A 24014-nucleotide genomic window follows, 5' to 3' on the forward strand; every position below is an offset into this window, starting at 1 on the left:
GGTAGTTACTGGTAAATATTTTTCAACCTAACGAAACTATTACCCGTTTAGAGGTCGACCCCCAATTTTTTGCCAAATAATTTGGTCTTAAAAACTTGAACTACACACAGGTATATACGGTAAATAAGGACATGGGGGACCAGGTTTTTTTGGGGCAGCACATATACGCGGATTGTTTACATTGACGGGTATCTCTGTTACGTAACCCCCGCGTATGCTAAGGGCCGACTGTACAGTATACAGTAGTCTCGAATTATGCAGATTTGGTTTACGCGTTTGGTCATTTACGCGGCACCTTGCCAGACCGAAAATTTTTATTTACGCTGTTCATTTCATCATTTATGCGGGAAGCGGCGCGGGCAGGGTGCGCACAAGGTCGCCCAGTCAACAAAACATTATCGAGTTCTTCACCCGCCACCCATCACAGCCAGCCAGAGTCAGTGATAGTGAGGATATGGACTTTGAAGGGCTTGACAAAGAGGCCCTGCAAGCCTCTGTGGTGCCTATGTGTGTTTATGATATTTACCATAACATTATCTATATCTTTAGTGGGTCTAAATGGTCGTAAAATGGGAAACTTGAGGTTGGGTCTTGGGTGCGTGGAACCAATTAGAATAAATCCCATAGGTTCTGTACTTTCGTTATCGCGTTTTTCGTTATCACGCACTCGGTGGGGTCCCAATTAGGCGTGATAACCAAGGGATGACTGTACAGGTAATGCATAAAAGCACCTCACCAGGCATCACACAAGGAGCTTTGAATTTATGTATATGTACAGGTAATGTATTTCATGGGGCAAAGGGAGGCTCAGGAGCTTAACTCCCGTATTTTATTTATTTATTATGGGGAAAATCTATCAGCTTAACATTGTTTCGTATAACGTCGCATTTTCAGGAACGTAACCCCGATGTTAAGCGAAGACTTACTGTATGTATAATAATGTGACCTTTTACGGGTTAACATGATTAACTCTAAACTATTGGGGTTTGATTAGTATCCTTGAAAACATGTAACGTGGTACAGTATTCACAGGATATCTCTTGTTTATGACAATAAATACTGGTTAGTTCTTGCATGACAGTTCCAAGTTATTTCAGTGATCAAGTTCCTCATAAGATTTCCCAAGTTTCATTTACTGAAACCAAAAAGGTGTAAAATTCTTTCAAAATAAGAGGTAAACAGTTGACAAATACATCATTATATTCAGAACTATGAATCCTTACAATATAAGTCTGTGCACGTTGAAATAAATCCAGCATTAGCAAAATTGACCTGTTCACTTAGGGAAGGTGGCATAGCCTACAACTCACTGCAAATATGTGTTTTTAAAATTACAAACTTACATGTTATTCGTGCAAGAATTAAAAAAAATTGCAACAGTAGGAGTGTGTCAGTGCCACTTACTAACCACCTTGGGTTATGAAAAACATACCTTATCAAAATGATCACACTAAATAGACTGACAAATGACTAAATCAAATGCCACTGACTTTAACATTATAAGCTTTGAAAGTGTTAAATGACTGTTTGACATCCATGAGAACTAACATAGAAATAATAAACAGAGAAGAAACAGTGTAATGTCAGCATAGTAATCATTCTCCTTGATTGATTCACATGGAAACACTGGATGTAGTACTATACTGTACTGTATTGCATAACTAAGACCATGGAAAACTTTTGTTAATTCAGTGTCATGGCAGGAACTGAAAGAAATGGCATGAGTATGGCTGTCCTTTATGTATGATGGCTTTCAAATCCCAAGAAAAACTCTCACAGCAAATGGAATTGAATCTATAAGACTTGATTCAACTAAGTGAGAGGGTTGATTGCAGCATGAAGAATTTACCTTCTGGTCTGTGCATCCTGCTTAGCAATGTGGTACTAAAAGACATTTATTATTTTTGAGAACCCCTTTTTTTCCTGTGTAAATCTACAAGAATAATATACAAATTTCTCAAAATTTACTTACCCTAGGCCAGATATAAACCTGAAACAAAGGAAGAGTGGAAAAGTCTGCATAAAAGATGATATAACACCAGCAATGGCATTCACCAGGAGTGAGACAATGAGGATAGTCCGTCGTCCATATATGTCACCCAGACAACCCCATATGTAGCCACCAACCATCATCCCTGCAATGAATTACAAAACATATATTATGAAATCGTATCCATGTATGTATCCCATGCTATACAACAACCTAACCTGTATTTAATCTATTCATCCTGCCAACCCTTCACTCCTCCAATTATACAGAGGTTAATATACAGTATACAGGGTCTCCACTCTCACAGTATGCCAGATAACCAAAGAGATAAGAAATATTTTACAGTATCATTAGTTCACCTGTAAGATAGTGACCAGTACCCCCATACCCTTTTATGTCTGTTTTCACTATATTGAACACAGACACAAACAGCATCCATTTGTTGTCACTCATTTACTCTTACTAGTGTAAACTATAACACATTATAGAACAAAATAACTTACCTAAGAATACAATAGCACTAAGCCAGCCTTTATCACTTGAATTCATATGTAAGTCACATTGTGCTGCAGGCAGAAGAATGGACACACACAAGATCTCTATTGCATCACTTGCATTTGCAAAGCCTGCAATAACCACCAACCAGTAGTGAAAAAAACCATAACCTGGAAGATAAAATATTCTGTTTAATAATTGTATCCTTATGACAACTGTATAATTCTTTTGCTAAAAAAACAAAGAATAAATATACAGTAATCCAATATGATAAAATACACACTTAAAATTACAAAAACAAAATATGAAGGGCTGAAGAACTGTAGTGAATTCAAATTTTACATACCATTAAAGAGCAGGATACAATATACAGTGCTGATTCAGCAAAAAAAGGAAAATTAATGGTGTTTCTATGCTCTTTTGTAAAGGCAAAGAAAGGCACTGAATATTATGTGCAGGCCTGTCACCCTATAAGGAAAATTTCAGAGTATCCTGCCAGAACCAGAATTCCCACTTTACACGGTGCATCTACTCATATACGCGGGTGAAGTATAATTTTTTTATTTTGCTCATAAAATCCATACAAATTACCCGGCCAGAATATAATTTACATTGCTGGAATTCTTACAATATGATGATCATTTTGAATATAAACATCATGGATTTTGCATTAGACATACAAATTTTAGATCTAATGTAGGAATTTTGTTTACACAGAGCAAATATGTTATCTTTTGTGCAAAATATATGATGTGTATATTCAAAATATTCCTGGTCTTGCAAGGAATCCAGCAATGTAAATTATATTATCCTAACTTTAGTCTGAGGCATTATTTATTACTAAAAATGTAAATATACTGTTTTAATCCAAACATTTCTCTGGTAGGGAGGGAAGGTGGGGGTGGTGGGGAGGGAGGGAGGGACGGACCCAGCAAGCGTGGGAAGAGGGGGGGGAGCCGGAGGTGGGGTATTTTGATTGACAGATAGTGTCTGGGTGAAGTAAATTTTTTTTATTTATTGAAGATATTTGTTTTAGCTCATAAAATTCATACAAATTACCAGACCAGAATATAATGAGTTTTACCAATACATCCCGAGTCCATATCCATGCTGAGTTATATGAAATTCCGAGTTATCGAGGGTTTACTGTATTGTCATTTGGTTGTTAGACAATGAAATTTGTCAACACTGTTATTTCATTACACACAGGAGACAGCTCAAAACACCTGAGATCCCTCACTCCTCCCTCCTCTTAACACAAGTACTAAGTTTTTTCCCTTTTATGTTTTTAACTTTATAATAATTATTTATCTTATTTCTTTTGTACATTCTGTACGTAAGATTGAGAGTGTACATAAATCATTAAAAAACACACAAAAAAAGAACATGTATCTACCCAAAATAAGGAGCTGAAAAATAACCATAACATTGCTCACAGCTTGACCTGGAGTGGCAGGGGAAGGCTAGGGAGATGTGGCTATAGTGAAGAGTCTTGTATAATTACAGTGATCCCTCGGTTAACGAGCGCTTCGGTTAACGAGATTTCGGTTAACGATTTACCTTCCATAAGATTCTTAACTTCGGTTAACGAGCAATCCCTCGATTAACGAGTTTTTTACAAGCCGACCTCAACATGTATTCGCTTGCATTTGGCGGTCCACCAGCTGTAGTTTTAGGGCTTAAATTCCTTACTATTTTAGTAAATATCAAGAATTTTAAACTATTCAATAATTTTAAATGTTTAATATCAACTTTTTTAGTCAGCCTGTTAACACACCAAACAGGCGTTAGTCTCTCTCTCTCTTTTCAGTGGAGGTAACATCTTGCTTGAGACTCTCTTCAACTAAATGCTTTTTTCTGTGTTTGCAAGCAAATTATTGGTCATTTTGAAATTTATTTTACATATTGACAATATATAATGCAGTGTAGTGTTGATTTAAAGAAAATAATCTTGAATTACACCAAGAGAACTAAAATTTTATGGGTGAAATGGTGCCATGGGGTGACTTCTCTCCCACCCCAATGACTTCTCTTCTTCCTTCTCCTCCACCCCCATTCTAATTCCCATCATCATCATCATCATCATCATCATCATCCAGGAGCCTTCTACATACACACCTCAAAGTAAGTGTACTTTTCTACCTTTTTTGTTGAATTTAGGCAATTTTCAGTGAGCTGGAACCAATTACCCAAGTACCCATTGAAACAATGGTTTCGGTTAACGAATTTTTCGGTTAACGAGCAACCTGCTGGAACGGATTGTGCTCGTTAACCGAGGGACCACTGTATCACAAATACAAAGCTAATATAAAATACAGCATGCCCTGACAATTCACAGATGACACCCTGAACGTACCCAAGAATGTCTGCGGGTAGTTTTAAAGTTGCCGTCATTTTCGCGGCCAGGACAGGGAGCGATTTGTTCTGGAGACAGTCATTTTTATGAGGAAAAATTGCCATATGGCAACCCAACCAACTCAACTTTAATAACAAAGCATTCATTTTGTTGTCTTGTTTCTGATTATTTGTGAGAGGATTTTCCCATTATTATTTATTTGTATGTGTTGTGTGTGTATGTATCTACACATACACAACACACATATACATACATTACAGGTAAAAGAAATAATTGTCCTAAGGGCAATCACATAAAGAGAATATACATTACCCCCCCCCCGTCAGCAAATGATATTCGCGGCCATTTTGAGACCCAAATCCCTATGAATTTTAAGGGCATGCTGTACTTAAAAACAAGTAAAAATAAAAAAGTAATGAATATTACCATTGATGTAAGGTAACAGCCTACAGTCATCCCTTGGTTATAGCGCACTCGGTTATCACGATTTTCGTTATCACGCCTCCATCAAAATCTGCACACCTACTGTTATAGCACGTTTTTCAGGCCAAGAATTTAGTTATCACGCAGTTGCCTCCAGGTGTATTGTTACCCCCTTGCTTCACCTACATCTGATGGGGATAAAATCTTTCACCTACAAATTGACAATAGCACATTTGCTGGAAGAAAATGGATGGAGGTAACAAAACTTGAAAGCGGTTGTACAAACACAAGCACTCACACATGCCACTCATACTGACAGACTTGACAAGTTTTACCAATCATAAAGACAGTTGAAGCTTTCAACATCACTCACAATGGATCTTGAATGTTCCAACTGTAATAAGACATATCTAAGTTGCCTTAACAATTGCAACCCCAGTTGCAATTTCAAATTCTGTGTCATTACTAAGGAATAACAAAGTCTCGGATGCACTCTAAGATTGAGAGAAAACGGAGGACTCAGGCGTCCAGAAGCGATGAGAAAACGGACTCCTCAGATGGGGGATTCAAATAAAGAAAGCATAGCTACATGTTTTGTGGACTATAGTATTGAGTGTACCCTTTTCATCACTTTGTAATAAACCTAGCCATGCCTGTGTGTGTTTATGATACTTACCATAACATTATCTATATCTTTAGTGGGTCTAAATGGTCGTAAAATGGGTAAATTCGGGTTGGGTCTTGGGTGCCTGGAACTAATTAGAATAGTGTCCTTGAAGACTATTTCTTTGTTTATTTACTGAAGATATTTGTTTTAGCTCATAAAATTCATACAAATTACCCAGCCAGAATATAATTTACATTGCTGGAATTCTTACAATATGATGATCATTTTGAATATAAACATCATGGATTTTGCATTAGACATACAAATTTTAGATCTAATGTAATAATTTGGTTTACACAAAGCAAATATTTTATCTTTTGTGCAAAATATATGAAGTTTACATTCAAAATATTCCCTGACCTGCAAGGAATCCAGAAATGTCAATTATATTATCCTAACTTTAGTCTGAGGTATTATTTATTACTAAAAGTTAAAATCTAGTTTTTTCACCCAACATTTCTCTGGTAGGGAGGGAAGGTGGGGGGTGGGGGGGAGGGTTGGGACCGACCGCTGGCGAGTTGGAGGGGGGGAGGCAAGGTGGGGTACTTTGATTGACAGATAGTGTCGTGAAGAATATTTTTTTTTTATTACCTGAAGATATTTGTTTTAGCTCATAAAATTCATACAAATTACTCGGCCAGAATATAATTTACATTGCTGGAATTCTTACAATATGATGATCATTTTGAATATAAACATCATGGATTTTGCATTAGACATACAAATTTTAGATCTAATGTAATAATTTGGTTTACACAAAGCAAATATTTTATCTTTTGTGCAAAATATATGAAGTTTACATTCAAAATATTCCCTGACCTGCAAGGAATCCAGAAATGTCAATTATATTATCCTAACTTTAGTCTGAGGTATTATTTATTACTAAACGTTAAAATCTAGTGGTTTCACCCAAACATTTCTCAGAGAGGTAGGAGCTAGTGAGCTGGGAAGAGGGGGGGGGGGATTTGAGTCCATTATTTGAATGGACATTAACCTGGTGACTGTATTTCTCTTAAATATTAATTGTGTGAGCATACCATCATAAAATTTAGATGTTATTTTTACTACAACATAGGTATTGTGTCGGAAAAAGTGGAGTTTGGGGGTCGGGCCAGTCTCTATTGGAATTAATCCCATATGTTCTGTTGTTCACTTTAAGCGGTTTTCACTTTCCGTGGTACCCTGTGGGTTCAATTGACTGCGTAAATCTGGGTACTACTGTACTGTAGTACTAATACTACTAAAAATAATAATAATAAAATTTAATGCTAATAATAATATAAAAGAATAATAATAATTGAGGATTTACTACAATAAAAATAGGCCATATGAAATATTGTACAGTATAAAAAAACACAATGTTTGAAACTAGAAACAAGAAGAGTTTGTAGGACTCACCAGTAGCATTGATGGCTGTCTCGTAATCATCGCCCTCTTCATCTGCTTCATCTGGAAAACAATTAATCTTCACTTTACTAGACCTACACACCAGGTGCCCCCGAAATACATTACAAGTATGGGGAGAACAGTCTGCACCAGTGCCGGATTTAGACCTGTGGAGGCCCATGGGCAGCCTCTTTGTGGAGGCCCCCCTCATTATAACTACCCAAGAGGGTGGGGTGGCGAGTGAAGCGAGCCTAAACATCTGGGAGTTCCGGAATTCTAAATATATTATTAGCAACACAAACAATAGCATTCATTAAATATATACGGTTCATAGGAAAACCAGGTATTCATGAATTTCAAGGAGTAGCTAGCCTAATTTCTATCATGCTTCTTGCTGAACATAGTTTTACGTGATGGAATAGATAAACATGAATTTTAAAGAATGAATATAAAAATAATCCAAATGAATAAACAAATACATTAAATAAAATATTGTAATATGTGGAGGACCCCAGATTGTGGAGGCCCCTGGGCAACTGCCCACTTTGCCCACTCCTGAATCTGGCCCTGGTCTGCACATTGTTATTGTACCTCCTGACTGCCTAAACCAATTCAGACTTAAAAGGGGTTGTGTAATATATAAGAGGTGCAGTAGCTGGAAAATAATGGGAGGAAGGGCCTACTTACATGTGGCCAATCATCCTCACACATAAAGCTAAAATTAATTCAGACACAAACATACACATTCAAGTGCATCCACAAAAAACACTCAAACATATACAGGTACTGTACAGTACAGTACACATACACATGCATAAGATCATGCACTAATGTACACATGTACACAAAACTGTGAATGCATGAAAGAATGCACACACACACATGAATACATACAGTGAAAAAGACTTACACCAATACATAACAGTATTCACACACAAGTATTGATGCACAATCACACATATACATAAACAGCAGACAAATACTGTACATAATAAACAATTGAGTACAATTCGGTTCTCAGGTTCAAATACCCTGTACTATACTATCTGTACTCTCTCCCTGTTCAGTGTGACACTTATCTTTACTGCATATTGGAAAATTTGCAAAAAAAAAAAGAGTTATGCACTGTTTATGTGCTTAATCATTTCAATGTTATTAGTTTATACGAATAAATTTCATGGAAATATTGTAGTACAGTATTTACAGTACAGTAATAAGCAAAACAAATACAGTACTGATTTTTTTAACACACACACACGCACACACACGCACACACGCACGCACGCACGCACGCACGCACACCGTATGTCATAAGTCTCCTTTACTCTTACTCAAAATAAGTAGTAAGTTTCTCTCTCAGTTTTGTTGTGAACAAAATATGTAAACCAATAATTCATATATAAAGAAAATATGAAAGAGTCAATATTTACATCCAATATGAATACAGGTACTCCTCGCATACGACCGCCCCAGTCGTACCAAATTTTTTTTCAAATTAAGTATTTTCGAATCCCGACGTTAGTGATTGCGCTGTGTACTGACAATTTTTTTTTAATTCCCTTTAAAATGGCTGGCAAGCTTAAAAGTGAGAGTTTTGTGGTGCTGAGAAGAAAAAGAGGCACCCATTTTAGATTTTCTATATATTATTTTCGCATTTATTATTATTATTATAATTATTATTTATTATTTTATTTTTGCCCCCCAGGCCCTGATATGGGTCATTACCTGTGCCCAGGTGGGCTAATGCCCATAAAAAAAAATCAACTTAAGACGTGGATTTGGGTTCCTAACCCCGTCATAAGTCGGGGACTGCCTGTATTTACAAAGAACCTACAATTGTAGCCTACATTTCAATATCACAACATTCAATATTCTTGTTGTGTGTGAAATTCACCAAAACATGGGTGCACAGAGAGGGGAACATTACATTCAATGCACATGTAATGTCATCTGGGATGTGTGGGAGTGCAGTGGTGAGTGTGAACAGACGTGACATCATCTGTGAGGTCGAGCTGTCTGGGGAAGGGGAGGAATGGGTGAGGGAAAATGGTGGAGTGATAAGCGTGACGGACGCAGTCCCACTTGCCCGAACTCTTTGTGCACTGTATTTATCCATCATTTGGTGAATGACTGCTTTGCTAAAATCAAGCAATGCTACTTGTTTTCCAGTTTTGTGTATGTATATATGGTATGCATTTAGGACAGACATATCTACAATGTGGTTGAATAACTTCAACTACCATCTTACTGTTTTGCGTACACATTCTATGGAAGACAGAAGCATGTAATTTTTGTTTGCTATTCTCATTTTTTTTTATTTTGATCTACTACAGGGGCAGGTTTTGGATGATCTCATCACCACAACCTCTCTTTTCTGTATGAATCATATGACATGGATGGACAGAAGTCAACAAATGCACAACATTGCTATCATTCCACTTTACACAGCCGATTTAATTACAGTGATGAGCAACCATCTCGCCAGGCTTCACATTAGGAAGTGATGGCACATCCTTCAGGTTGGCACGTACTGTTCCACATGCACCTGTTTTTCCTTCATTTGGGTACTGAAACAAAGTGGGGCTACTGTACTAATTATCATAATATAGTATATGTGATTTCTGCATGTAATCTTTCACGAATGTTTTGACCACAGAGCCAGAAATACCCAGGTTCTCATCTCGTTCTATGGCAGTAGTTGCCCCTGTATACACAACGAAGTCAAGAATGTAGTCAGTTTTTACATCACATAATACAAATAATTTTACTCCTTACCTATACCATTTTGACAGTGTGTATTGCCGGACACCTAGTCTACCACGCCACAACAATAAACTCTCATCAATACAAAGGTCTTAGTATGGAGTAAACATTTCCATATGCTTCCTATGCATGTGATTAAAAACTGGCCTTACTTTGCATAGCCAATAATTTTTGAACTTGCTTGTTATCTGTGAAATGCAGGCACCGTAATATTTGTAAAAACCTGTCATGGGACATGAGTTTGGAGAATATTGGTGTCTTAAAAACCTCATTCACTGTCCAATAGTCATTGATTCTGTGTTTTTTTTTACATGACTTATAAGCATCAGTAAACACAAAACCATGTAGATGTCATCTCTGGTAACTGGTTTCCAAGTAACTTGATGCCCACTTCTCAAAAAATCTGGCCCAGATTCTTTCATCTGAAGGTAATAGAGGTTAGATTCTCGCTCTATTATGTCTGTAAGTTCCTTATCCAGATACATGAGTAAATAATCTAGCTCATTTGACTCATCTGTCACACTGCATGCATCAGTCAATCCAGAGTTACTTGCCTCAAATGGAAAAACAGAAAGTGTAAAAGGAGATTCATCCCAGACCCACCGAGCGTGACTTGAGCAGGCGTGGGACATGCAGTAGATGTAGGGACTGTAGACACTGTAGGGGGTTGCCGAACAGTTCCTTGTGCCACTTGCTGACTACTATCAAAGTACTGACCATCTCCCTGACTATCTGACTGAATAACCTCTTTCTCTCTCTCTCTCTCTCAGTGAATGATCTGTGCTACTGTTAGATTTTTTTACCTTTCTACCCAAGGAGGAACTTTGCTTACCATGCCATTTCCTTTTAGAATTTGGTCCAGGCTGGGGATCATAATCATCAGTATCACTTGAACATAATTTATTATGCTCCCTTCCTTTTGTTTCTTTTTAAAAGCTCCCTCTCATAATCACTAGGGCCCGGATAGTTATGCACTAAAAAACCATGAAATATGCATGCAAATATGCACTAAAAACGGGGGAAATATGCATTTATATGCACTAAAAATGCCACTTATAAAGCCAAGAATGCAGGTTATACGGAAACAAAATAGTTAATATAAACTAATGTTAATGTTTATTAAGCAATATACGTATATATGTGAAAGTGCTTCAAAAAATATATATGAACATGTATTTACATTATAGACTGACATGTTTTCAGACATTACAGATTGTGGTTGCATTTGATGATGACATGGTGGCGTAAGTTCTCAAAGTTAAAACCCCGCCTGTTGTCTGTCAGCATAGCTTTATATTCTGAGAACACCCTTTCTACATCACACGAGACGATTGGTGCATGTTTCATACATAGGAGGTCTGACATAGTGAGTGGCTGTACCGTCTCGTCAATAATAGCATCCAGTATACTGTTCCAGGAATGACTTTAGGCACTTGTTATTCAGTTTATGCAATGGAATATCCGCTGAAACAAATGCCTTGCACAAATCTGCGTTGAACTGGGAACGATCAGGCCCTGACTTACTGGAACATGCAAGAAGTAGTTGTTGCTCCTTTTGTGCACTATTGGACTTAACAGCTTCGAGTCGGATGTGCTTGCTTGTTTTAAGGTGTTGTTGGACTTGAAATTTCTTGCTCGCTGTCACTGGTGCTTCACAATATTTACAAAACAGTACACTTCCATCAGTAGTAAATGCATCAAATTCCTTTACATATGATCTCAGCACTTCATTTTGGTTTCTTTGTACTTTCGGCATTTTCACGAGCAGCAGAAGAGAGTAGCTCCACACAGCAGCACTGCTCCTGACTGACTAACTCACTAGTCCAATGAGTCATGACCAGGTGTGGAAACGACAGATTAAAGCGACGTGACCTCACCTCATTTCACCTAACCACACCTCACCTCACCTCCCAGTACCACGTGTGCTCATTCAGTGGCAACAAAGAGATACTGCCAGATGAATATTTTTACCAAAATATGCATTTATATGCAGTTATCTAGGTAATATGCACTTATCATAGAAATCACGCAAAATATGCATTTGCATATGAAATATGCAAATGCATAACTATCCGGGCCCTAATAATGACACACTGCACAAAACCTGACGAGCCCCTGCAAATGCACTAGTGAAGGGGACTGTACAGTATATGACTCATGCAGATGGCTTAATTTCTCATTTTCACAAATCATTGTCAGATAACACTTGTAAATTATATTGAAACATAATTGTACGCTCTTTGATTTATAAACACGAGTAAATTTACACTTAATAATTTTTAATAAATCAGTAAAATTTTGGATTCAGTATAGAGTACATTTACACATGTTTATCCAAAAGAAAATTTGCAAAAATAAAAATGTATTATGGTAGTTTCATGATATCAATCTGCTCTCTCTTTTTCTATCCCCTCTCAATGTCTTCATTTTGTTTTATGAGATGGGATTAGATTTGATAACACTGTACAGGTACCTGTACTGTATAAACCAGTGGTTCTCAACCTTGTTTGCCCCATAAACCCCTTTCACCATATGTCAGAATGTCATTCCCCCCTCCTTGTCTGCCTCAAAAAGTGCATTCCAAATAATATGCATATAATACTGAAAATCCTTTATTTTTTCCATATTAGTACATATACATTTACAATTTTACATGGATTATTTTTATAGTGGAGTTTTACAAATTAAATGCCAATTGAAAATGTTGATGGATTTATAAAACTTGAATAAAAGTAAAATAGTTTTTTTATATTTATAATGAATTACTTAACAGACCAAACTGAAGCATAATGCAATAAACAAAAGTTCAATAGAATACCAGGATATTGTAAATTTGTAATTAATTTTATTCAGATGAAGATTACAGTCAATGAGAAACCTGTGATTGTTTTTTCTTCGCCAATTCTGGGATACGCGGAGGAGTGCTTGAAAGGGCACAACGCAGGTCATTTTCTACCTCTAATCTACTACGTTGCTTCGTTTTAATTTGCAACAGAGTTGAAAAGCCTGACTCACAAAGATATGTCGACACAAACGGAAGCAATGCACGGATAGCTCTTTCTGCCACTTTTGGGTAGGAATCGCACATCAAGGGCCAAAATTCTGTGATTGATTTCTCATCGAACATATCTCTTGCTCCCGAATCAGTTTTCCCCCCCCTGAAAACCTGAATTCCCCCCCTGGGGGGAATTCCCCCCTGGTTGAGAACCCCTGGTATAAACAATGAACTTACCAAAACCCCTTTTGTATGGCATTACCCAATTAAATATTAAAAGTGGCATCCCCATAATATTAATAATAATAATAATAATAATAATAATAATAATAATAATAATAATAATAACAATAATAATAATAATAATAATAATAAAAATAAAAATAATAATAATAATAATACTGTAATAATAATACAGGGTAATAATAATAATGTAATAATAATAATACAATACAGTATACAAAAAAGTACTCTTCATGATTTAGGCAGCCTGTTAATCTCAAAAGTACAAATCTACAAAAAATAAATTCCGGTACTGTATTGTATGTATTTTTAGTAATAGTGTATCAATACTGTACAATACCAAAGTTATATAGATATTTTCTTATGCCGTGTTGATACAAGCAGTCACTGTATACTGTGTGAATAATTTATAATTTCTACCACATGTCATATAACTACAGTATAGTCACTTTGGCAGTTGGTCCTTTCTTTGTTACTTTGTAATGGCCTTCTCTGTCTAGGTGTTAGTACAGTAGGAAACCAGAGTACCCGGAGAAAATATGAGGTCCAAGTTTGGTCATTGGCCGAGATGCTGGAAGTAAAGTTTAAGCAGAGCCTAGTGTTGACCTCCCCTAAAAAGTCAGGTCAGTTTGGAAGAGAGATTTTATCAAGAGTTAGAGAACTAGGTCCCCAACACAACTTACCTTCTGAGGAAGCTAGATCCTACTTGCAGACCTGGTTACTGTACTGTACTGGTTCCTGGTCTGTAAGTCATTCTGTCATATTTGGTTTTGACGAGTTGGCACTCATTTCGTCATATGTCTTATGTTGTGGTTCATTTCAATATGAATTGTACTACAGATGTAGTCAGAACAGCATGTGCTAACCTAAATCCCTGCTGTTGTGGCAACTTCCACTGCCCCATTCCTCTACTCTTGTCTCACCACCCATTGACCCTAATCCACTCCACCAGCCATTGCTTTAATTATTTTCTACTTAATTTGTTTTGTATGTACTGTACAATACAGTACTGTGTACAGCATCTGACACCAACCTCATGTTACAATGTAGTGTGGAAACAGCTCATGCATACTCACCCTTCAATAAGCAATGAGGAACAGCCTTCAATAAACAATGAGGAAGTGTGACCAACAATGCAGTCCACCACTCTAGCTTAACCAACTAAAAAGTTTGGCACCTACTTAAAGCTGGGCAGTGTCAGCCTTAGAGGACAAAATGGGGTCCTGGATTTTTGCATATTCTATCATAATGGGTGAAGAGGTAAATATGGGTTTAACTAACCCTGAAGAAAACTTTAATATCCTTTTTTCCTAACCTTATTTTCCAACGTTTTCTTGAGATTTTGCAGCTGTAAATGGTCAGGGTTTCTATTCACTTTTCTATTTGTTGTGAAATTTGTAGCATCATTTACCCTTAATATTTTAGTTAATTTCACTCACAAATTTGGTTTACCAATACACCTGTACGCAACCGTTACGTACTGTAGAGTAATAAGAAAAATAAAAATTACAATGAATGTACCCAGTACTGCATTATGATGCTTTCATTGCAGCTTCATGTAAAGGGTAAAATGAAATTTAATTCAGAAATGCTTGAAATGACTAAAGGTCATCAAGTTCAAACCTTTAAAGGGCCCCAAATGACTCTCTTGACCAGAGCCCCAAAAACATGAGCCACCACCACCGAGTTGGGTGAACTTGGGGTGCCATGGGCATGAATCAACAACTCATTGGACAGGAGGTGAGTACTGCACAGCACTTCATCCAATATCCCTTAAATCATGCCAATGGAGTGGAGATAATCCATCTTTCATTCTTGAGATGACTGGAAATGTCCCTCTAATAGGGAATGCTTAACATAAGAAAGTTAAAGGTGAGTTAGAATTAAAAAAAGTGAAACATGATTTGGTTAAGAATTCTGACTAGGCCTACTGCTCACAAGTTACCTTATATAAAAAAAAAAATCCTGCAAAAGGTGAAAGAATTACTGTATGTATTTCAAAAAGGATTTATAATCTAGGGATTTCATTCTTCTAAGGTTTACACTATGATTAAAGATCATAAAATACATTTCAGGTAACAAAACTTATCAGTATACAGTTTTAACTATCAAGACATTTACCTGTAAAGAACTTGGATTTAACAATTAATGAGACTCAAAATACTGTACAGTATAACTCACATTGTCTTATCTGTTGGTTCTCCTCCTCCTTCACTCCCTCAGGCACCACATAAATGTTACAGTTCTCTGCCATCTTGTCTTGGGTTACTCTTTCTTCCATACAATATTTATCAAAATCTCATCCAAAGGTGTATGCTACTCCTGAACAATCCCTCAAATGAATGTCAAAAATTATTACTACAGTACTCAGGTCTCACAGTCTGTTTTGAGATGTAAGGGTAACTAAGATGGGTTCGAGTATCAGCATTAACAGGAGTAAGGTAAGAGGTGGTGGTGAGTGTAGCTGCACCTACCAACCAACTACCACTGAATGACATACAGTACAATAATTCATTTCCCTGGTGAAGTTAGAAAAAATATAAAAATATAAATTAATCTCATTACTGATAGCAAGATTAACACTAGACCAAAGTCCCAATTCACCTCACCTTATCACATAACAACAGCTTGATTATCTAAGCTGTCAAAGATAAACAGCATTCAATATAAAGTAGCTACAGTTATCCAGTTTCAAGATATTTAGTGCAATGATAGCGCATACATGATAATTTACAGCACTAGTCTGTTTTCCTTTTTTTCCCCTCCTTCCAATGATCAGTTTTGACATGAACTGTTTTGAAGTACAGTACTGTAATAATTGTTGTGAAGCACTTCACATACAATTTTGTGATAAAATACTAATAATAAGTTTGAAAAATTCTAGTAGCACCGCAGTAAAAGAGAGCCATGATTATAATGTACTGTACAGTGACCCCTCGTTTAACGAACGCCTCGGTTAACGAACTGCCTTCCATAAGGATCTTCAATTCGGTTAACGAACAAAAATTCGGTTAACAAATTTCTTACGAACCGACCTCAACATGTTTTCGCTTGCACTGACCAGGCAACCAGCTTTAGTATCAGTCCGCCAATACATTAATCGGTTCTAAGGCATAAATTCCTTACTATTTTAGTAAATATCAAGAAGTTTATACTGTTCAATAATTTTAAAAGTTTAATATTAAATTTTTTAGTCATTTTAACAATTATTGAACATAATTGAAGGTAAAGTGACTAGTTTAATGCGTGGCATCCAGCCTCTTAACACAGCAAACAGGCGTTAGTCTCTCTCTGTTTTCACTGGAGGTAACATCTTGCTTGAGACTCTCTTCAACTAAATGCTTTTTTTCTGTGTTTCCAAGCAAATTATTGGTCATTTTGAAATATATTTTACATATTGACAATATATAATGCAGTGCAGTGTTGATTTAAAGAAAATAATCTTGAATTACACTAAGAGAGCTAAAATTTTATGGGTGAAATGGCACCATGGGGTGACTTCTCTTCCACCCCAATGCCTTCTCTTCTTCCTTCTCCTCCACCCCCATTCTAATTCCCATCATCATCATCATCATCATCCAGGAGCCTTCTACATACACACCCCAGAGTAAGTGAATCCTTCTACCATTTTGTTGAATTTAGGAAATTTTTCGTGAGTTGGAACCAATTACTCCAAAACCCATTGAAACAATGGTTCAAGCTAACTAACCACCTCTGGAACGGATTGAGTTCGTTAACCAGAGGGGTCACTGTATATGAGTTGGTACATCACCTGATATTATGTGTATAATGCAGTGTGGGATGGTTGTGTGGGGGTAGGGTAATTTATGGTAGTGTGGGGTAGGGTTATTTGCATGGGGTTTATGTTAATGTGGGGGTAGGGTTATTTATGGTAGTGTGGGGGATAGGGTTATTTATGGTAGTGTGGGGGATAGGGTTATTTATGGTAGTGTGGGGGATAGGGTTATTTATGGTAGTGTGGGGGGTAATTTATGGTAGTGTAGTAGGGTTATTTAATAATAATAAATAATAATTAACGGTTTATTGAAAGAGCTTGGCAGCCAGAAGGCTGAAAATATACAGTTACATATTTGGGGAATGGGTTACGAATTACAAATAATATACAAGTAACATAAGGACACAAATAAGACATATAATAACTAGATGGGGAAAAGCTCAAACTACAGTTCATTTCAACATAGTGACAGTGCAAGGAGTAGTGTTTACTGGGAGTGAATACACTGATTTATTACAAGTTATTGATAATTTTTACAATGGTTGGGACTGTTCTTATAGGGATCAGTCTGCACGTATGGGCTGGATGGTTGTGGTGTCAACATTCTCGGACTAGGGATCTCAGGTAGTAGGAGCCGGTGTCGGGATGGTGTAGAAGCTTACCAAATTTGCAGATGAGGTCGGTGATGGTCAGTGAGAGCCAAAGGGTCAGTGTGTTGTGCTTGATATGTGGAGTAGGAAGGGAGAGAATAATCTTGCATGCCCTTTGCACTTTTTCTAGGTGTTTACGTTGTGGGCATTTAGAGGAAGACCAGGTGGGGAGGCATAGGTGAGCTTGGGAAGTATGAATGTTGTGTAAACACTGAGGAGCTCGTGGCAGGAACTCGAGGGACTTGAGTCGGCGGAGGAGGTGGAGACGGAAACTGGAGGATTTGATAACTTCACTGACGTTGGTTTCCAATTTAGTTTGTTGTCTATGCAGACGCCAGGAGCTGTGAATCTACAACCTGGAGTGTGTTCGGACCCAGAGTAATGGAAGGAGGTGGGACAATGTCGGAGGAGAGGTTGATGTGCATAACCATGGTCTTGGTATGGTTGATGGTGACATGGTTGTTGGTGGCCCAGTTTTGGAGACTGTTCAATAAAATCCTGAAGGGCGGTATAGTTGGGGAGCAGAATTGTTGACGCGATCCCAATGTTGGAGTCTCGACATATTTCCAGCAGCAGGGGTTTCTTCTAAGGGCATCATTGATGAGCATAAGGAAGCAGAGTGGTCCCATCTTGGTGCCTTGGGGACGCCACAGGTGAGTGACTGAAAGGTGGAGACAGCCCCTCGAAGGCATACAGCTTACGCCGTCACTGAGGAAGTCTGTAAGCCATGGTATAAGACTTCTCCGGCCCGAGGTCAATAGCTTTGTTGATGATTATATTGTGGTCGACTAGGTCGAATGCTTTAGTGAAATCAAAGAAGCGACAGCTACAGACGTTTTTTCCGAGATGGCGTATATGTAATCGAGAAAGCTGACAAGACAGTGAGTAGTGGAGGAAGTTATGTTGCCAAATTGCTGAGGGTCTACGACCCTGCAATATCAGCATATTCAGTCGTAACACAAAACTTTCACAGATTAGGCCGGTATTGGGGTGATTGCAATAGGTCGTAGCTGATTAAGGATTGTGGGCTGGTTGACTTGGGCACTGGTGATACATAAGAGGTCTTCCAGTCAGCTGGGCATCTGGCTTGACTGAGAGAAGCATTGATGATGGAGCATAGGGTTTAGCAAGCCCGGGGAGAACTCCTTGAAAAGTTTCATTGGTAAGTCAATGGGGTAGAGCTTAATTTTAGTTTGTCCAGGCGTTTTGCTACTTCAACCTTCTACTAAGTCAGTGGGAAGGGGGGCAGAGGTAAGCAGGGAGAGTGGGGTGTGTCGGGGAGCGCCTGGCATATAGTAGCGAAAATGGTTATTTGTCTGTTCAGCTACGTCAACATTAGTGAGATGGCTAAGGGGGTAGGGTTATTTATAGTGTGTGGGGTAGGGTTATTTATGGTTGTGGGGGTAGGGTTATTTATGGTAGTGTGGGGTGAAGTTATTTACGGTAGTGAGGGGTAGGTTATTTATGGCAGTGTGGGGGTAGGGTTATTTACATGGTGGGGGTGGGGTTATGCATGGTAGTGTGGGGCAGGGTTATGTATGGTAGTGTGGTGGGTGTTATGTATGGTGGGTGGTAGGTTATTTATGGTAGTGTGGGGGTAGGGGATGGTAGTGTGGGGGTAGGGTTATTTATAGTGGCACCAGGGTTATTTATGGCAGTGTAAGAATATTTACAGTGTGGGGGTAGGGTATTTATAGTGTGGGTAGGGTTATTTATGGTAGTGTGGGGTAGGGTTATTTACAGTGTGGGGGTAGGGTTATTTGGCAGTGGGGGTAATATTTCAGTGTGGGGGTAGGGTTATTTATGGTGAAGTGTGGGGGTGGGGTTATTTATGGTAGTGTAGGAGGGTTATTTATGGCAGTGTGTGGGGGGGTAGGCTTATTTATAGTGTGGGGGTAGGGTTATTTATGGTAGTGTGGGGTAGGGTTAATTATGGTGTGGGGAGGCATTTATGGTAGTGTGGGGGTAAAGGAACCACGGTGGTGTGTAAGATAATATTTGGTAGTGTGAGGGTGGTTATTTACAGTGGGCATTTATGGCAGTGTGGGGAGGATAACTTACTTGCAGTGTGGAGGGATATTTATGCAGTGTGGGGGTAGGGTTATTTATGGTAGTGTGGGTGGGGTAATTTATGGTAGTGTGGGGTAGGGTTATTTGAGTGTGTGGGTGTAGGGTAATTTACGGCAGTGTGGGGGTAGGGTTATTTATGGCAGTGTGGGGGGTAGGGTTATTTGTAGTGTGGGGGATATTTATGGTAGTGTGGGGGTAGGGCAACTCTTACTTGCAGTGTGGGGTGGGTTATTTACAGTGTGGGGGGCGTATTTATGGTAGTGGGGCAGGATAATTTACGGCAGTGTGGGGGTAGGGTTATTTATGCAGTGTGGGGGGTAGGTTATTATGCAGGTGTGGGGATAGGGTACTTATAAATGGGTGTATATTTGTAGTGGGGGTATTTATGGTAGTGTGGGATAGGCATTTATGGTAGTGTGGGGATAGGGTAATTTATGGTAGTGTGCGTGGTAGGTTATTTATGGCAGGTGTGGGCAGCCTTATTTATGGTAGTGTGGGGGTAGGGTTATTTTATGGTTGTGTGGGGGTAGATATTTACAGTGAGTGGGGGTAGGGTTATTTATGATAGTGGGGGTAGGTTTATGGTAGTGTGAGGTAGGGTTATTTATGGTAGTGTGTGGGTAGCGTTATTTATGGTAGTGTGGGGGTGATTTACGGTAGTGTGGGTGAAGAGAATTTATGGTGGTGGGGTGTAGGGTTATTTTACAGTGTGGGGTAGGGTTATTTATGGTGTGTGGGGGTAGGGTATTATGGGCAGTGTGGGGGTAGGGTTATTTATGGTAGGGGTAGGGTTATTTGAGTGTGGGGTAGGAATTTACAGGTGGGGGGTAAGGTTATTTACAGTGTGGGGTAGGGTTATTTATGGTAGTGTGGGGGTAGGGTTATTATAGTGTGGGGGTAGGGTAATTTATGGTAGTGTGGGGGGTAGGATTATTTATGCAGGGGGGTAGGGTAATTTATGGTAGTGTGGGGGTAGGGTAATTTATGTGAGTGTGGGGGGTTATTTATGGTAGTATGGGGGTAGGGTTATTTATAGTGTGGGGGTAGGGTAATTATGGTAGTGTGTGAGAGTTATTTATGGTAGCGTGGGGGTTTTAGTTAATGTGGGGGATTATTTATGGTAGTGTGGGGATAGGGTTATTTATAGGGGGGATAGTTATTTATGGTAGTGTGGGGATAGGGTTATTTATGTAGTGTGGGGGGTACTTGTAGTGTGGGGTAGGGTTATTAAATAATAATAATAATAAATAATAATTAACGGTTTATTGAAAGAGCTTACAGCTAGAAGGCTGAAAATATACAGTTACATATTTGGGGAATGGGTTACTAATTACAAATAATATACAAGTAAATATAAGACACAAATAAGACATATAATAACTAGATGGGGAAAAGCTCAAACTACAGTTCATTTCAACATAGTGACAGTGCAAGGAGTAGTGTTTACTGGGGAGTGAATACACTGATTTATTACAAGTTATTGATATAATTTTACAATGGTTGGGACTGGGCTGTTCTTATAGCTGAAATTGTGCGTAACGCGATGGGCTGGATGCGGTTGTGGTGTCGAACAGCAATTCTCGGACTAGGGATCTCAGGTGGTAGTAGGACGGTGTCGGGATGGTGTAGAAGCCACCAATGCAGATGAGGTCGGTGATGGTCAGTGAGATTCAAAGGGTCAGTGTGTTGTGCGCTTCTGATATGTGGAGTAGGAAGGGAGAGAATAATCTTGCATGCCCTCTTTGCACTTTTCTAGGTGTTTACGTTAGTGGCATTTAGGAGGAAGACCAGGTGGGGAGGCATAGGTGAGCTTGGGAAGTATGAATGTTGTGTAAACACTGAGGAGCTGTGGTGCAAGAACTCCGAGGACTTGAGTCGGAGGAGGAGGTGGAGACGGAACTGGAGGATTTGATAACTTCACTGACGTGTGGTTTCCAATTTAGTTTGTTGTCTATGGTGACGAGAGCCGCTGGAATTTACAACCGGAGTGTGTTCGACCTAGAGTAATGGAAGGAGGTGGGACAATGTCGGAGAGAGGTTGATGTGCATAACCATGGTCTTGGTATGGTTGATGGTGACATGGTTGTTGTGGCCCAGTTTTGAGACTGTTCACAACTGAAGGGCGGTATAGTTGGAGCAGAATTGTTGACGCTGATCCCAATGGTGGAGTCGTCACATATTTCAGCGAGCAGGGTTTCTCTTAGGGCATCATTGTGAGAGCATAAGGAAGCAGAGTGGTCCCATCTTGGTGCCTTTGGGGACGCTACAGGTGAGTGACTGAAAGGTGGAGACAGCCCCTCGAAGCGTGACAGCTTTGGCGCCGTCACTGAGGAAGTCTGTAAGCCATGGTATAAGACTTCTCCAAGCCCGAGGTCAATAGCTTTGTTGATATTATATTGTGGTCTACTCAGGTTAATGCTTTAGTGAAATCAAAGAAGGCGACAGCTACAGACGTTGTTTCTCGAGATCGGTATATGTAATCAGAAAGCTGACAAGACAGTGAGTAGTGGAGGAAGTTTTCATGTTGCCAAATTGCTGGAGGGTCTACGACTCTGCAATATCAGCACAAGCCCAGCTCTAACACAAAACTTTCACAGATTAGGCTGGTATTGGGGTGATTGCATAGGTCGTAGCTGGAAGGATGATGTGGGCTGGTTGACTTGGGCACTGGTGATACATAAGAGAGTCTTCCAGTCAGCTGGGCATCTGGCTTGACTGAGAGAAGCATTGATGGAGCATAGGGGTTTAGCAAGCTCCGGGAGAACTCCTTGAAAGTTTCCATAGGTCAATGGGTGGTAGAGCCGTTTTAATTTTAGTTTGTCCAGGCGTTTTGCTACCAAATTCTTCTACTAAGTCAGTGGGAAGGGGGCTGGTAGGTAAGCAGGGAGAGTGGTTGTTGCCGGGGAGCGTCTGGCATATAGTAGCGAAATGGTTATTTGTTTGCTCAAGCACCAACATTAGTGAGATGGCTAAATGGGGTAGGGTTATTTATGGTAGTGTGTGTGGGGTAGGGTTTATGGTTGTGGGGGGTAGGGTAGTGTGGGGGGTAGGGTTATTTATGTAGTGAGGGGGTAGGGTTATTTATGGAGGTGTGGGGGGTAGGGTTATTTATGGTAGTGGGGTGGGGTTATGTATGGTAGTGGGGGTAGGGTTATGTATGGTAGTGTGTGGGGTAGGTTATGTATGGAGTGTGTGGGTAGGGTTATTTGTAGTGTGGGGGTAGTATTTATGGTAGTGTGGGGGTAGGGTTATTTATGGTAGTGTGGGTACTAGGCTTATTTATGGTAGTGTGGGGGTAGGTTATTTATGGTAGTGTGGGGGGTAGGGTTATTTATGGTAGTGTGGGGGTAGGTTATTTATGGTAGTGTGGGGGAGTTATTTGTAGTGTGGGGGTAGGGTTATTTACAGTGTAGGGGGTTATTTACAGAGTGTGGGGGTAGGGTTATTTATATAGTGTGGGGTAGGGTTATTTATATAGTGTAAAAATATTTATGGAGTGTGGGGGGTAGGTTATTTATGGTAGTGTGGGGGTAGGGTTATTTATAGTGTGGGTAGGGTTATTTATGGTAGTGTGGGGGTGGGTTATTTATAGTGTGTGGGGGGTAGGACTCATTTGCAGTGTGGGGGTAGGGTTATTTATGCAGTGGGGGTAGGGTTATTTATGGAGTGTGTGGGGGTATTTATGGTAGTGTGGGGGTACTATGGTAGTGTGGGGGCAGGATAATCCACGGCAGTGTGGGGTAGGGTTATTTGCAGTGTGTGGGGTAGGGCATTTATGGCAGTGTGGGGTAGGGTTATTTATAGTAGTGTGGGTGTAGGGTAACTTGATGGAGTGTGGGGTAGGGTTATTTGGCAGTGTGGTAGGGTTATTTATGAGTGTGTGGGGGATATTTACAGTGTGTGGGGGTAGGGATCATTGCAGTGGGGGTGGGGTTATTTATGGTAGTGTGGGGGCATTTATGGTAGTGTGGGGGTAGGATAATTCACGGTAGTGTGGGGTAGGGTTATTTACAGTGGGGGGTAGGGTTATTTATGGTAGTGTGGGGGGATAGGGTAATTTATATACCGTGGGTGGGGTACATTGTAGTGTGGGGTATTTATGGTAGTGTGGGGATAGGTAATTTATGGTAGTGTGTGGGGATAGGAATTTATAGTGTGCTGAGGGTTATTTATGGTAGTGTGGGGTAGCCTTATTTATGGTAGTGTGGGGGTAGGGTTATTTATGGTTGTGTGGGGTAGG

At 39.3% G+C, this 24014-nt stretch overlaps 1 protein-coding gene across 3 annotated transcripts in view; it reads right to left on the reverse strand.

Moving 5' to 3' along the window:
• Positions 1-862: 862 nt before the first annotated feature.
• The window catches only part of LOC121861524 (synaptic vesicle glycoprotein 2A-like), a 35039-nt gene continuing 11887 nt past the window's right edge, over positions 863-24014 (reverse strand). Inside the window, exons 1-4 of one of the 3 annotated variants that reach the window (XM_042359357.1) lie at positions 15500-15809; positions 7330-7380; positions 2494-2655; positions 863-2135 (exon numbers count right to left, since the gene is read on the reverse strand). In XM_042359357.1, the coding sequence (XP_042215291.1) occupies positions 1969-2135; positions 2494-2655; positions 7330-7380; positions 15500-15599 (480 nt within the window). In that variant the 5' untranslated portion in view covers positions 15600-15809 and the 3' untranslated portion in view covers positions 863-1968. Of the gene's footprint in view, positions 2136-2493; positions 2656-7329; positions 7381-15499; positions 15810-24014 lie in introns of those variants that run through there. The other 2 variants (XM_042359359.1, XM_042359358.1) reach the window with 2 other exon arrangements.

This window comes from Homarus americanus, unplaced genomic scaffold, assembly GCF_018991925.1.
Source record: "Homarus americanus isolate GMGI-L3 unplaced genomic scaffold, GMGI_Hamer_2.0 scaffold24260, whole genome shotgun sequence".
Lineage (NCBI taxonomy): Eukaryota > Metazoa > Arthropoda > Malacostraca > Decapoda > Nephropidae > Homarus > Homarus americanus.